This window comes from Scomber japonicus, chromosome 19, assembly GCF_027409825.1.
Source record: "Scomber japonicus isolate fScoJap1 chromosome 19, fScoJap1.pri, whole genome shotgun sequence".
NCBI classification, from domain to species: domain Eukaryota; kingdom Metazoa; phylum Chordata; class Actinopteri; order Scombriformes; family Scombridae; genus Scomber; species Scomber japonicus.
This window is the reverse complement of record NC_070596.1, coordinates 13538283-13554001: the sequence shown is the minus strand read 5'-3', so window position 1 is coordinate 13554001 and position 15719 is coordinate 13538283. Positions and strand designations below refer to the sequence as shown.

Below are 15719 nucleotides of genomic sequence, written 5' to 3'. Positions count from 1 at the left end.
CCCACTCCGACTCATTCATTCCCACTGACAAACATGTGTACTCACACAAACAGCACAACCCACTTTACTTCAGTTTCACTGTTTGTATGAGGAGAGGAGAGGAATGTGGAGCATGTGAGCTTCTTTATAGTCTTGGCTGGTGGGTCAATGACAGAACTGGAGGCCCCCATTCATAACAGCATAATAACCCCCATCACTGCATACAAATACATGGACGCACACTCACACAGTACATGCACTCGTTCACCTCTGTGAAGGTGTTTTTTATTTTATTTTTACTTGTTGAACTACGAGGATTTGAAATAGAAATAGAAATCCTACATTTTAGTAAGTAGAGTTTAAAGTAATATGACACTATGCTAGTCTCCCACTATTACAAAACAATAAAAGTCAATTTCAGCAAAATTAGTCAGAGATTACAGGCAGGTCTAACAGCCTGTTGCCAGGCAGCTGCCAAAATAAAGGAAACACAAAGATCAAGTGTCTAAATGGGGCGTTTGGTGTCACTACAGCCACCAGAACAGCTTCAGTGTGACTTGGCAGCGGTTGTGCAAGTGGCTCAACTCCACTGGAAGGATGCCACAACATTCTTCGACAAGCACTTCTCTCCTTTTGTATTTTGTTGTAGGTGCTGGAAAAAAAGCTTTCAACAGGTGCCATTGCATGATCTTGAGGAGGAGGAGATTAACAGCACTCGCTGAATTTGATGCTTATTAAAGCAGTTTTTGTGTGTTAATCACCTCTCCACACACTGCAGCTTGGTTTCTATGCCAGTTGCAGACTGACACATACCTACGAGCTCCACTGTGACAAAATAATGATGGTGCTGATATCATTGTACGCCCCATGAGCTCCTTGTGCGGTGTTCAGCAAACCGATGTGGCCAAGAAAGATATGTAAATAAGAAAAAAATAGTAAGTATGGTTTGGCGACACATTTATCCAATAAGGTTGCCTTGAAATGTAGTTCTCGTACTTGAACAATACTCTACATGGGGGTGATTGAATGTTCAACAGATTAACATTGGTTTTTGGCTGGTGAGTAAAGTAAATCCACCAGCCACTTGCATATTTTACCAGCATTTGGCTGGGTGCTGGTTCTAGTTTAGTGCCTTGCCACTGACTTGATCAAAGCAGATTGATATTCCTGTATTCATTGCTTTTGAAGTTGCTATTGTCACACTTGAGGTAAATTAAGTTACTGTTCATTTCATAAATGTGTTTGTATGAAGATGCATACTTGTTTGGATAAAAAAGTCAATACCTTTTAACCACGTTACCCAAAAGGACATTAGCGGTCACAATACAGTTACTCTCCTGTGTTTAGTTTCTGTAATAAATATTAAAAGAGAGTTGTGCGTTGTGATAAATGTGTTACGAACCTGCTGCCTCTTGAGTGGTGTGATTCATTTCTGTCCACAGGATGGCGAGCTGCTCTCACGCTGTACAGGAAAGACACAGAACAACACAGTTCCATAAATAGGTCTCCACCATAATTGCCATCAGGTATATCATATTTCTCAGCTTCAAAGCGGTCTATTTGCACACAACATGTGAAATTAAGTACTACATACAGTACTGTGGTAAAGCCAAAGCACTGAGCTAATAGGCCAAGATACCATTTCCTACATAGAGCATGGTAGGTTGTGTGTTCTCAACTATGTTGGCCAACAACTGCAGTCTCTTGAAATATATCACTGTACAAAAAGCAAACTGAAGTGAAAAAATAACTTTAAGTCCCTACAGTCAGATGTTTGAGCTTCACTGTACAGAATTACGTATGTGCAGAGTTTGACACTACAAGGCTGTTTTGATATCCAACTGTTAAAAGTGGACATTTTCTGTGTGTTCATTGAAAATCAGATTTTAAAGTGTGGGCCAACAAGCAGGATTTGTGACATCACAAAGAGTTTGAAAGCCAATACTGGTCCAATATTCAACTTATGTAAGTGTGATGTGGAAACTTGAAGTCATTTTGTGTCCACCACTTAAAATACATTTACATTTGTATAGATTTGTGATTTGTTTTTATTAAGGATGAAGTATAAGATTTTTGTGGAGAAACCGTATCAGACACAAATTGTTATTCAAAGAACATTTTATATACATATTAAAACATGTCTGGAGGGGATCTTTAAAGAAAGTGGAGAAAAAAGTCACACATACAGGGGTAAACAAGTAAAACAGTTCAGCACTTAATGATTATGAGCCAGTTTTGCTGATATTATCATTCCTGCACAGACACACAGAAACCTGTGGGAACAGCAGCCTGAGAAAGGGCAAGATGCCAGCTGGCTATGAAACTTGATTTCAGGCTGAGGATGTTTTTTTTAGGCCTGAAGTCTGGTTTGGTTGTTTCTCGCTGTCTGAATGTCTGCAGGCTGTAGGGGCGGGCTTTGGCACTCAGCACTGTCCTGGCAGCTCTACTTTTTCAGGAGATGGAGGAGTAAAGGAGAAGAGATACAGCACACCTGCAGTCAAGTCTTTCTATTTATCTTCTATCCCCACCTAGTGGTAGCAAAGACACATGCTACTCCCTCTGTGCTCAGTTTCACACTACTGTTAAGCAAACATTAGCTTGTCAGACCCTGTCAAATAAGACATATACTCTGATGAGACCCGTGCGTGTGTTGATTTCATAATTTCTCGAGTGTTTTTGGTGTAAGTGTCCACTAAAAGTTATAACCGTGTTTGTAGTTTTGTTAGTGTGCTTTAAATTGCATTAGTTAGCTTGTAACTATGACTCATTTTAAGCTAGCTCACAACTCAGTGCTAGTATATCACACTGCTCTCTCCGGAAGACAGTCGACTTTATTCACATGTTTATAAATGAGCAGAAAATAATTACTCACACTGGTGTTACGTTGTCCTGTTGACGCTAATAAACTAACCATGTGCTAACTCCCTTCCCTGCTGTTAGCTTCAGGTGGAAGAACAACTACCTACCTTCGTTTACGTGTGTATAGAGCTCTTTCTGCCCTGGGGATTGACTGTCAGGAAAATCTTTATCTCGCACGGTACCGAAATCCAGTTTATTTTGTCGATTTCCTGACTGTATCCACTAAACTATTTCCTAAATCTAACTGTAAACATACATATCTGCAACGTTAGTCATGAGGTTGCTGGCGGTTTATTGGGGACGGTACATAAAGTGTAAGCAAAGTTGCCATTAAGCCCAAAATCAGGGCAAATTAATCACCACTATTTCTCTTGATCTATTCCGTGGTTTTTAAAGGAGACTGTCATGCAGGTTCAAAGTACACTACCGCCACCTTGTGGCCGAAGGCCGCAGAACAGACTGATAAATACTGTATGTTGATGATTAGATAGATAGATAGATAGATAGATAGATAGATAGATAGATAGATAGATAGATAGATAGATCCCCTTGGAAGAAATTCAAACTGACACAAGCAGTATAGTGGAAAAAAGTAGCAGCATAAGAGTGAAAGTGATCAAATAAATAAAATAAAATACTATATACAGTAAATAATCTCCGTGTAAATACATCTGCAACAAAAAAATTGCTATATGCAGAAGTTCCTGAGATTATATACATGTGTGTAATGTTCTTGGGATTTACATAGTAAGGATAGCATCAGTTTTTTTTATTGGGAGTGGGAGGTGCTGGGAGTGTTGTGGTGATCGAGCAAATGTATTGCTTGATATAAGCTGTAAACTTTGGGAAATTTGTTTGGGTTTTTTGCTGGAAAATTTAGATAAATTAATATAAAATTTGGATGAAATGAAAAGCAAATTAATCAAATAAAATTGGAAGCCAAGGTTACTGTCGTATTCAGTGAAACTAAACAATACATTTTTCAAGAGTAAAGAAAAGTTGGGGTAGATATTGACCATATTTAACACATTGTGACAGTTGACTCCACATCCGTAGGTACAGTGTGTGAACAAAACCACAACAAATAAAATGTACCAGTGTTTCTCTGTGCCCTCACAAATGGTGCACTTCATAGTCTTTTTTCAGTCGACTTTGTAGATAAGAGTGCATCGGGTAGAATCTGTGAATCACTTTAACTCTTACATACTGTTCAAATTCTGAATCATAATTAGTTGCTACACCAATTCACATTCATAATTTCCCCATCAGTCATTAATAAATGTTTGATTAATCTTATGGGGGGGGGGGGGGGGAAGACATTCACTATTCACTGTCACAATTTTGGATACTGTGGATCACATTAGGAAAAGTCCGGCTAATAGAATTTGTATAGGGTGTTTTTACAGCTCTCACATGTAAAAATGTAAAAATTTGACCCTGAACAGTATTTTAAAACGTATGTGGCAATAAGGAGACTTTTTTCCAGCAAATAAAATGTCACTTAATTAATTGTATGAATTAATTATAACTAAAATATACGTGATGGGCACCGTGGACACGTGGTCTGAGGAGTTGTTTACCACGTGCTCTGTGCGTCACCTCTAAGCACCACCGGGTGGCTGCTGTTGTTATTATTGGTGATGTTTTAGGTAACGTCGTTATTTACAGTAGCTGGGGCGCAACATATCCCAGCCTCAGGTCTGTCGGACTGTCAGAGTGGCATTCAGATAACCGGAGCAAACATCTAGTCTCACGGCTCAAAAGTGTCTCTGGTTCCCCAAACACACAGCTAGCCAGCTAGCGGCGCAGCAGTGATGGAGTGGCTGGGCAACGGAGCCCCTCTTTACCCCGACGGAGAGCCTGGCGGTGACACAGCTTCACCGGGCAGGGGCTGCAACGTTGTTCATCCTCACCAGCAGGTAAGTTTCAGCTCAAGCTAGTCGACTGCTTGCTGGCGTCGACCTCACTTTGTAACCACAGAGGTAACTTAGCGCACATGCTAACAGTGAAGCTAAGCCTGTTTGGTTTGGGTTGAAGTGCCAAGTTTCCATGCCTTAATTAGCAAGCAGTGTGGCTTTTTTCAGTAGCGTTATGTTTGTTATTTGGTCGTCTAGTTTCTAACCTTTACTTAAGTGTAGTTATCTCATTAGCTGGGGAAGATAATATGGGTAGCTGTCCTCCTCTTAGTGTGCATGCTAGAGTCACTGCTAACATACAGTTGTTACTTCAGCTGTATTCCAGTTTTAGCATTTAAGGTTATAACATATATCACTTTTGAGGTGTCATCTTCTTGTAAGGACATTGCTGGAAAAAGAGCTCACTCACATGTAGGACGGTGAGATCAGAGGCCACAATAGGACATAACGACTCTTTCTCAGACAGTGACATGACAGCTTTGTGTGAGGGCTGATTGTGGACCAGAAAAGGCATTTAGGTAGTTTACATAATCATTGAATAGATGGAAACAAGCATTTACTTATTTTTAACCATCTCACTCCACCCTGTTCAATTACAGCATGTCATCAAAGCTTAAAAGCTAATGGCCTAAATTAACTTGATGACTCAGTGACTGGGGAGCATGGAAATGTCAGCTGTTCAGTCCCAGGACAGAGAATCCTGCCGTGGAAAAATGACGTAGTATAGTTGAGGATAAAATGAGGATTAAGATTTCGAAATTAAAGTTAAGCTCCCGGGTGATGAGAGATATGTAGAGTAAACATAATCCCTCTCTTCGCAGGGGGGCGTTGTTGTTGTTGTGACCTCCTCTTATGGGGGCTTTTTCATACTCAAACTTGGTGGAGACAGATTGTGACATTAAAATGCATGTTTCGATCCAGCAGGACTTGTATGGATTGTTCATTTGACTCGAGTTACCGACGGTATGTTCCTTTGCTTTTCATCTTTGTCATGTCAGACATCATCATCACACGTCTGTGACAGTGCCATGGAGTCACTATGTCAGAGCCAGCAGCGTCGTGTGAAGGCCTCTATCGTGTCCAGCTGGACACTGGCTGAAGCGCAGGACCGGCTATGTTCTCTAGGTGTCCACAGCTCCGAGTCCCTGGAGCAGGAACGCGCTCGGACTCTGGTCTGCCCCACAGAACTCACACACACTGAGGAGGAGTGGCGCCGCAAGGAGAGTATGCTCGGGGGTCAGGAACCCAGCCGCAGTCCGGTACTCGGAGCTGTCAGAAGCTGGGATGTTTTTGATAAAGTAAGTGTGGGGAAATAAAACTAAAAGGAATTACGGTTGCAATGACAACTCCTGTCTATATTAAAAGTTTTCAAGAGATCCAGTTACATTGTATTCTTCTTCTTAACTTATTTTACTGTATTGTGCCCATGTAGTGACACCACCGGCACTCAGTTAAAGTCTTCTCTCTCTTCCAGAGTATCATCAATGTACAAAGTCAAGCTGTAGAAATGGATCAGGACAAATGCAAGACGTTTCTCCAAAAGTATGAGCAAGAGCTGAGGCATTTTGGTAAGTGGCATGTCATATCAGAAATGGCTAATAAGAACTGTCTCAAGGCACCAAGTTGTTTTCAGTTTAATTAAATATAATCTTTTAGCCATACAACTTGTGGTTTGAAGATTGTTGCAGGTTTAGGTACTCTTCTCCAGCAACACTGACAAAGGTCATTGTATTTAGTTTTCATGTGTGTACTTGAATGATTTTAAGTTTTACAATTTTCACATGAACACATTCATACTTGTCTGTGGTGAAAGAAGGCAAGTCCACAACAGTTTTCCAGCAAACTCCTGGTTTCCTCAGGTTTTGAATGTCAGTTAATTTTGGTCCACATCATAATTACTTTGTATGTACATTTTTATAGAGGCACCACTTCTACTATTCCCATAAGCACTAGCCACCACAGAAGCTTGCACTGTATTAAAGAGTCTATATATTATTTTTATTGTACTTGAAATACTTTTATTATAACTTTTAGATAAGTCCTGTTATCTTGAAACATAGAGGCTGATTGTGCTCATTGATTCTGCTCTCTGACCTGTGTGATAAAATTCCTTCTGGATAATAATTAAATTGAAAGTTGGAATAATAAAAATGCAGGGTACACAATTTATTGCATGAAAGCAGAAGTTCTGGATAGTTTAAAACCATTAGAAAACAGGCAATGCTGGTCAACTGCTTGGAAGAAACAAAACAACACACACAGTGCCTAATAATACCATGACTGTGGTTGCCATGTGTTTCCTGTAAACATATCTGACATATATTTAATCAGCCTGGTAACACACTCACAGAACAGTGGCATATGTAGCAAGAGATAACATGTTGCCCACTCAGTCTTGTATGAATAAGCTACTCCTTTATCTCTGCAGACAAATAAGCATTTTGGGTACCCTTAGTATCAGTTTGTCTTCTGTGTACTAACCACATATCCTCAAAGCACATTTTAAAAGTCACTGTAGTGCTCTTTTTAATACCATTCCTCACTGTCAGGTTTTTCTGAGTTTTTTCATGACAGCAGTTCAAAATGTAAACACTCATATGGTTCTTTTTAAAGCCTTCAGAGGACCTAATCTAATATGCTTCGTGTCCATTCGTCAGGTATGTTGCGGCGATGGGACGACAGTCAGCGATTCCTTGCAGACATGCCTCAGCTCATCTGTGAGGAAACAGCCAACTTTTTAATTCTATGGTGCATCAGACTACAGCAAGAAAGGGTAATGTACTTAGTCTGTTCCTCTCAGTTCGTCAAACTAGAAAAGCTGTGTAAACAACAAACTGCGTGCCCGAGCATGTGCACTGACATCTACAGACAATCTAAATGCATTGGTTGTAGTTGCATAAACAGCACTGGTCACTTTGATTAAAACAGCTTTTTTCACAGAATAAATGTCATCCTGTCCTGGTAGGAAAAGCACAGGTGTTACTAATAACAGTAACGACGACTCTCTTGTATTGTACAGTCTGAAACTGAACCAGTTAAATTGAATTCGCCCATCTTTCATTTTGTGCCAGTCATTTTCACTCCTGTGCTTTGTCCTATTCAGTCAGCAGAGTTGAACTCAGTGAGGCTGCATGCATTCTCTGTCTCTCTCTCTCACACACACACACACAGACACACAGACAGACAATGACTTGAGAAAACGAGAGGCAGCGTTTATTATGTATTCAAGTGTCAAATAGGTTCTTTCTATTGACAATGGCCTCACCTGCTTGCTAGTCCCATATGTGGGTCCTACTTTTTTCACATGTTTAAACTAATGCAGTTGATGTCATAGGTATTGGAAATCCAGAATTTACCATGTAGCCCTGAAACTTATTTTTTTAATGAGATGTCGCCAAAGTCCAAAAGAGTTTGACTCGTAACACACCATACATACACTGTATATTATTCCATAGATGTTGAGTATTCAATTATTCACTAACTGTTAGATTTTAGTGGTTGATGATGTGTGGACGGCTAAAGAGGTTAACGTTGTGTCCTGTTAAGACCCTCCCAAAAAAAATGTTTTTATTTTTCTTCTGCAGAAAGAAGCTCTAATGGAGCAGGTGGCACATCAAGCCGTTGTCATGCAGTTCATCCTGGAAATGGCCTCAAACTCTCAGCAGGATCCTAGAGGCTGCTTTAGACAGTTCTTCCACAAAGCCAAAGTAAGGCGTCCACATGTGATAGATACTGTATGTACCGTACTGTTCCACCTGTGGCTATTAACCACTGTATGTAACAACATGATTTAACACAGTTCACAGTTCCAGTGCAGACAGGTGCTGTGTGCTTTAAGCAATGCTGTCCTACGTTTTCCTAACAGCGTTGTCTCTGTTGCCGTGTAGGAAGGACAAGACGTCTACTTAGAAGTCTTCCATACAGAGCTAGAGGCCTTCAAATACAGAGTGAAAGAATATGCTGTGAAGTGTAAAGGTGATACTCCCAACAACACTGAACAGCAGAGTACTGACACAAACTACAGACTCGACCCCAAAGAAGCCCAGGACTCTTTACCTCCAGTAAGTGTTTCTACTTGATTTTGCTCCTAAGTAAAACATTTTTGTAGAGAAACCAGTAAAAGGCTGTATAGATGTAAATGTGTAAAAATTGTTAATCTGATATAATGTAATATATTTCTGAGATATTGCTAGGTGTATTATTTTAGATTACTTTTAGTTATTATGCCTCATTAAATGCCAAATTGGTTGGTTATGCACACTCAATTACCCTAGATGGCACCATTGAGCTGTTGAATGTGTTAGTCGTCTGATAAATGAAACTGGTAATGTTTTCTTTCAGCTGGTTGCTGGATTTTAAGTGTCAACTTTATTCCTTGGTATTATAATGTCACACAGTATAATCATTTTCACATTTACTTGGTCATGTTCGGTTTTGAATCTCGGCAGCATAGCTATTTTGACATATTAGTGTCATTTTCTACATTATTTGAAAATGTCTCGGTAGCTGCGCATGTGACATTATGGCATGGTTAACTAGCTTGAAAACATGTGTAGGATCTGGGTTAGGGTCTCTCCATCGTTTCTCATGTATAGTAACATTAATACAAAGAAAGAAAAGATGCGGAAAGAATCAGAAAGACATAGAGAAAAACACTTGTGTACACAGTTACCACTTGTGTACATAGCTCCTGCCACATTGTAACTTCACCTCACACTGTAAGCCAATATCTCCAGACACAGGAACAGTTTATTCCCCCTCGTCGTCACACTTATGAGCAGTTAATTTAATGTGGCTCTGTGCAGTAACCCTGAACACTGTAATACCCCCCCACTGTACCTACAAATCATGCACATTTATTTTAATGTAAATCAAAATGTGCAGTATGGATCAGTTCATGTTGGTGATTTTATAATTGAAACCAGACAGCCTTTTGTCCTGTGTTGCGTTTTTCCTTCATGTGAAACTCCAAACTCCTCCCACGCAGTAGAAATTTGGCAGAATATTCTCATTTTTGTTTTATCTGTCTTTTCACATGTTTGCTGGGAGTGTGCTATCTCAAACTAAAACCCGATAAGTCACCAGTGCATAACAGAAAAGAACATAATTCCAATTTTTCAGGTATCACATATTCAATTGAAGCAGCAAAAACAAACAGAACAGTTTTACGGCCCACATTGTGCCTTTTTCAGTCTCACAAAATCAATGTTAAACCTCATACTTGTTTTATATTAATAGAAAAACAAAACAAATACCAGATTTCATTTTGAATGGTTTACTACTGATTATCTAAAGTATTTAATGAGTTTGTAGTGTTAGTGTTAGTTTTAACTTAAATTTGTTACATTTTATTTCAGGCAACTGCATTTAACCTGTAATATATTCAAAATTCAAGTAATTATAATCAAGTTGTGTTTTGGTTACTGTAGAAATCAAGCAACACAATGTTTACTTGTGCTGCTGTGAGAGCATGTCAACCATACAATGACTTATTCATTCACTAGTCAATATGTGATGTATATGGTCTCACATGTAAAATGAATAGATAATATCATAACCTCTGCTATATCTTCCCCCGTTTACAAAAAGCAGAAACACCACAACATAAATACAGCTTTTAGAAATCAGAGGACAAACACATTACAAATTGAGAAGTAACAACAGATGACATGAAACAATTAGCAAATATGAATCCTACTAACATGTCATCAGAGCAGCTCTACGCTGTGACACAAATAGAGACGGGATAACTTGATGTGACATTAGATGCTAAAAAAACATCTTTCTGTAGCTTCAGGCAGTTGTGATAATCACAGAGATATTAAAGGAAAATATTATAGCCTACAGTTATGTTACACTGTCAGCTGCAAAAACAGACACAGAGTTTCCTAGTAACGACTGAAATGTAGAAGCAAATCATGAAATTTAAAAAAACAAAGCTCTCAGTAAATTTAAACTAATGAATGAATTATAATTATAATTGTAGGTCAAACAAGTGTCCCAGAGATGATCATGATTCATGACTTATACGTTTTATTTATACCTAACAGAAAATTCTGCATACGAGAAGATTGATGAGTGCCACAAATGATCTTAAATCATTCGTATGTGTATTTTGAGATCAAATCTGTTAGCACACCTGCTTCTTGCACGAGAGCCCCATGTTTAGCATCGGTGGAGTATATGACATCACAAACTAATTACTGTACAGACATGAAGGAGGTTTGAATATAGGTCGATATTTCAGTGTTTTAGATTAATTAAACTTGTTGGGGCTGCCACAGACTAAACTTTAAAATCATGAGCCTGTGTAGTGATCATGTTTGAAAGCCTTTTGTAAAACACAGTGAATTAATCCTCCTCCCCCCGTTGGCCTCTCAGCTTGACTAGCTGCCAAACAGCTACTCAGAGAAAAGAAAAGACCTCCTCCAGGAATGCGATTGAGTTAGTTGAAACTGAGGCTTGGCTCCCCTAGTCCTGCTTTTGTAGATGTGCTGTGTTCATCCCGTAGCATCTTTCTTCACTTCAATTTGAAGTCCTGATTTATCTCTGAGGAGCAATTACAGGAGCATATGGAAGTGAAAGACAGTTGTTCTGAAAAAAAGCCTTTCAGATTTGTGTTGATCCATGGCAAAATCTTCTGAGAGGAATATTTGTAAATGTATGATCAAAGATTCTAGTTTCAGCTCAGATATGAGTGCATGAAATGTTAAAGAGGCAGAGTGAGGTTACATAACTATTATAATCCTCGAAACTAGGCAACAGTAGGTTAATCCCTCTAAGTCTCTCTGGCTCCCCTTTAAACCTAGTTTTCATTTTCATTTGTACATGACACAAACTCAGACCTGTGATGGTTTTATAGTTGTAAGTGAACTCTCCTCTGTCTGTGTCTCCCTCCAGCAGGTGGCAGACTACTCAATGAAGCGCTGTCTGGAGGAGGGACTGTGGACAAGCACAGGGAGATGGACAAAGGAGGAAGCCACAGAAACAGAAGATATACGCATGATGGAGACCTCCTAGGGAACGTGGGGTCAGCCGCTGCTTTTCTTCCATCTCCACCGTCTCCCCATTTAGGAACTAGCTGAGTTTGAAGCCCTCTACACACAGCAAACCAGGCTGGAACACGCCGGTGCAGAGCAGGAATAAAGGGAATACACGATCAGTCTTTGATTGACGTTCTCAGTTTTCAGAGGAGAACCTGCAGGAAATAAAGTTTTGCTGTCAGTGTTGCTGTTATTGTGTCACTGTGGTCGGCCTCCCGCAGTGTCTTTCACCAGCTAAATGCATGTCCTGTTGTAACCCGGTATTACAGAGGGAGATGTTATATCCTTCAATCCAGTTCCTTTTTTTTTCTGCCTGAAAAAGAAAAACCTCTGGGCTTGAAAGCAAAAAAACAAACAACACAAAGAATACTAAACTGATCAAGTTAAGATCAAAGTTAGTTTGGTAATAAATCCAACACCTGAAGTAGGACTCAGGTCCGTAGACTGAGGAGTATTATCACATATGCTTAAAATACATCATGTCAAGTATGAGAAAAGCATAACTGACAGTTTACACAGTACATATATGCAGTGTTGCAATAGATAGTTCACTACTCTATTCTTGATGCAAAGTGTCTGTTAAAAGAAGGATTTAAAAACAACAACACTCTGTCCAATAATGTGTCCACAGGTCCAGGTAAATATCAAACAGGTGTGACCTGCTGAATAATTGGATTTAAGTCACGAGTGGAAGTAAAGTTGCAAATGATGAGGCCCTGCTGTTAAGGAATATAGTTTGGAGGGGTAGTTGCAGTCATGTCTGGAATCCTGATGCTGAGAGTTTGATGCTTGTTACTTTATATTTTGGTAAAGATGCCTGTGCGTGTTGTGTTGCAGAAGGCTTTTACTAAAGTTGGTACAAGTGAACCTGCATGCTGTACAGTACAGATAGTAACGGTGCCCCAGCCCCAGCTGTGGTTTCTTTGATCTGTGTTGTTTCGAGCCTTCAAACTGACAGGTTAGAATAAATTCAGAGTCTTGGGGTAAAAAAAATGCTGTATTCTAATGATCGGACTCTCACCTGTGAGGAACCTGTGAGATTGTAGCAAACAGATTAGCAGGAGAGGATGAATAATGCAGTATCTTATCATCTAAAATGAAGAGGTTGTTGAAGAAGGTAGATTTGCTGCACATGGTCATTTAAGCATTACGTCAACTCTTGTTGGGCTTTTGTAACCCATTACTGTCTCATTAACTGTTTGTTGCTGTTCCTTGTTGCACCAAAGAAGCCATGAAAAGCATCCAGGTTTGCTGCTTGGTCATAGAGTTATAAAATTACAGCTCTGCTTTTAAAAATGCAGAGTCGTCGTCGTTATCAATGTGGCCTTACATCTTCTGCTTTAGACCATGTGGAGTGAAGGCAGATGAAGGTCAGAGCAAGTTATCACATCAGCAGTTGAGGTAATTAATTTAATGAAAGGCAGGAAGGTTTTCTAAAAAAGTATTCCTTATTGTTGTCTGGAACTGCTTAGAGAAACTTAAACATCCTTTACGTCTGCCATTAATGTGCATCTTTGACATTCAGATTTGATCCAGATGTTGTTTATACATGTATGCTTTATACATGCATACATTCATCCAATACAGAGACAGTCTAACAAGAATCACATACAAAACCACTAGAGATGCATTTGACTTTTCACTCTGCACACAACCTCGTAAGATGATGATGATGATGATATACAGCTGTATTCTGAAAAAATTCAAGTTGTTGTGCATTTCATCCTTTCTTTGACAATGAGAGATAATAATTCAGCCTTGCAGAACAAATTGTTGGTTAATAATTTATTTATTTTAGCGCCTTGACATAGGGCAAACACAGACAATAGCGCATGCCTTTTTAGTAAGCGCCTTCAGGATTATGTTAACGAGACAATATGAAATGATAACTTGGCATTTACTGCACAACAAAGCACTCGGCTTTTGATGAACATACGCATTTTTAGAGGGGCAAGATTAGCCCAGTTTTACAAGGATAGTAAGGCATTTTTAGTCGAGTATAAATGTGAAAAATCCACATCTAGGTCTGGGTGCAAGATGCATGGTAATGTAAGGTGTAAAGAGGACACTATGTTTTCTCAGTTGATAATTATTTATCAGCTGAATTCTGCTCCCTTCTGATCAAAACCTCAAATTTCAGGCTGAAGTACACTTTGTTAAATTCTTTATTTCTGCAGTGAACAAAAGGTTTGTCGGGTCTGGGTGGGCTTTCTGTATTATTTTTTGGTTCAGTAATAGGCCAGAAATCAAACTAACTCATTTTTTTTTTTGATTAAGCAGCTCATTCATCTTTACCCAGCACCCAAAGCTGAGTCCCAACCGTCAGTGGTGACTCACTTAAAGTTCTCGTTTCTGGGGTATAGATTTTAAAAAGTGCCGGTATGGAGGGGAGGCAAAAAAAGGGCTGAGCTCTCCACAAAAAGACTTCAACTATATGTTTGTATGCAGAAAGGAGCTCTCTGCATCTGAATGTGTCCTGCACTTTATTCCTCCTTTCGAAACAGAAAGATTTTTTTTTTTTAAAGAGGTCGAAGTGGAGTGTTTAAAAGACTTGACTTTATTACTCTTCCTCATAGTGTTTTTTTGATTTTATCACTGTTTTGTTGATGTTTCTTAGTCACCCAGAATTTAATCAGAAATTCTGATCATTTTTCTTTTCCTAGCAGGCTCTAGACAAGCTTGTGTTTTGAATTGTGTGACGTGTTTTGTGTTACTGTTTCACTTTTGTATTTCTGTTTTCTTCTGACTTGTTTTTGCCAGTGTTCAAGGGAGCTTTTTTTTTTGGCCAGATTTGAAGCCTCCAGCTAACTGTCTCCTTGGTTATCGTAATTTAACAAGACAACAGAAAGCGGTATGAAAATCTGCTGAGCGACATGATCAGTACGATTTTTACTGCACACTGTGGAATTAAAGATACCAGATGATGCATTAAAATACAGTATGTGCATTTATGACTTAAAGCTGCTGTGTGATGCATTGTTGATTATTAACAATTTACCATTTAGTCATTATTTCATAGATTTACATTGCACTGGTCCGTTCACATAGAATTCATTATGAACACTGCAAACAAGCAGGTAATGTCAGCAGTAAAGTTGTGTTGTAGATTTAAATGTTTTTCTCTTTTTTTTTGTCCACAGTGACTAAACTATGCAAAATAACTGGTGGGCCTTAACTGCTGTACTGAACAACTTCCAACAACCGACATCCCAATCTATCTAAATGTAGACACTAAATTTGATGTGGTAAAAGAGTTTCTGTCCTAAGACTATAATGTTTAGGACAATTATATGAATTACACATGTCATCCACATTAGGCTAGTGTGAGATTTGGCTTCTCTTGTCACTGTTCAGAAATTGAAATGCAGTATAAAACCGCTTCTAAATGTTTTGTGTCTTGTTGTCACCTGCCACAGTTCTTTGTAGATGTGCAGTAACAACTGTAGGCTGAGAAATAGTTGTTTCCTTAACTGTTAATTGAACACATTGAAACAAAATGACTGGAGAAAATATCCAGTTGTGGGATCTGTAATAAAAGTAATATACTAAATACAGTTACCAGTATCAGTAAGTGTAATAAACACTCCACAAAGAGGATATGTGCTTTGAAACATTGTATTTATGTGTTTAGAATTACACACACTGCAAAAAAACCTTCATTAAAATGCTGGTTTAACACTTCTGTGGCTTTAACATGGTGAAACATCCTTAAACCAAAGTGCAAAAACACAGAACTGACATGTTCCAACAAGATAATACCCTGTACATACCATGCTTTACATGTTTTAAATTAATATATATTTTTCAATTAAAGTTGTCAAGTCACATTAAATGGCAGATATCAGTATACATGAACAGAGTTGGTCACAGTGAAGGAACACCTGGTTAATTTGGAGGCAGCACTGTTAAGACTTGAGGTGGT

General features: G+C 38.9%; 3 protein-coding genes across 3 annotated transcripts in view; 2 read left to right on the top strand and 1 right to left on the bottom strand.

Annotated features, from left to right (window-relative positions):
- Positions 1 to 2949, bottom strand: part of exd3 (exonuclease 3'-5' domain containing 3) — a 43401-nt gene extending 40452 nt beyond the window's left edge. The window contains exons 1-2 of the mRNA XM_053339440.1: positions 2852 to 2949; positions 1382 to 1441 (exon numbers count right to left, since the gene is read on the bottom strand). Of these exons, the coding sequence (XP_053195415.1) occupies positions 1382 to 1409 (28 nt within the window). The 5' untranslated portion in view covers positions 1410 to 1441; positions 2852 to 2949. The remainder of the gene's footprint in view (positions 1 to 1381; positions 1442 to 2851) is intronic.
- The window catches only part of rcl1 (RNA terminal phosphate cyclase-like 1), a 42717-nt gene that overhangs the window by 8543 nt on the left and 18455 nt on the right, over positions 1 to 15719 (top strand). The window lies entirely within an intron of this gene.
- On the top strand, positions 4494 to 12140 carry cdc37l1 (cell division cycle 37-like 1). The gene is made up of 7 exons (XM_053339444.1): positions 4494 to 4757; positions 5753 to 6052; positions 6229 to 6322; positions 7412 to 7527; positions 8339 to 8461; positions 8642 to 8815; positions 11655 to 12140. Exons 1-7 carry the CDS (start codon positions 4653 to 4655, stop codon positions 11772 to 11774), a joined length of 1032 nt encoding a protein of 343 aa, XP_053195419.1. The 5' UTR covers positions 4494 to 4652; the 3' UTR covers positions 11775 to 12140.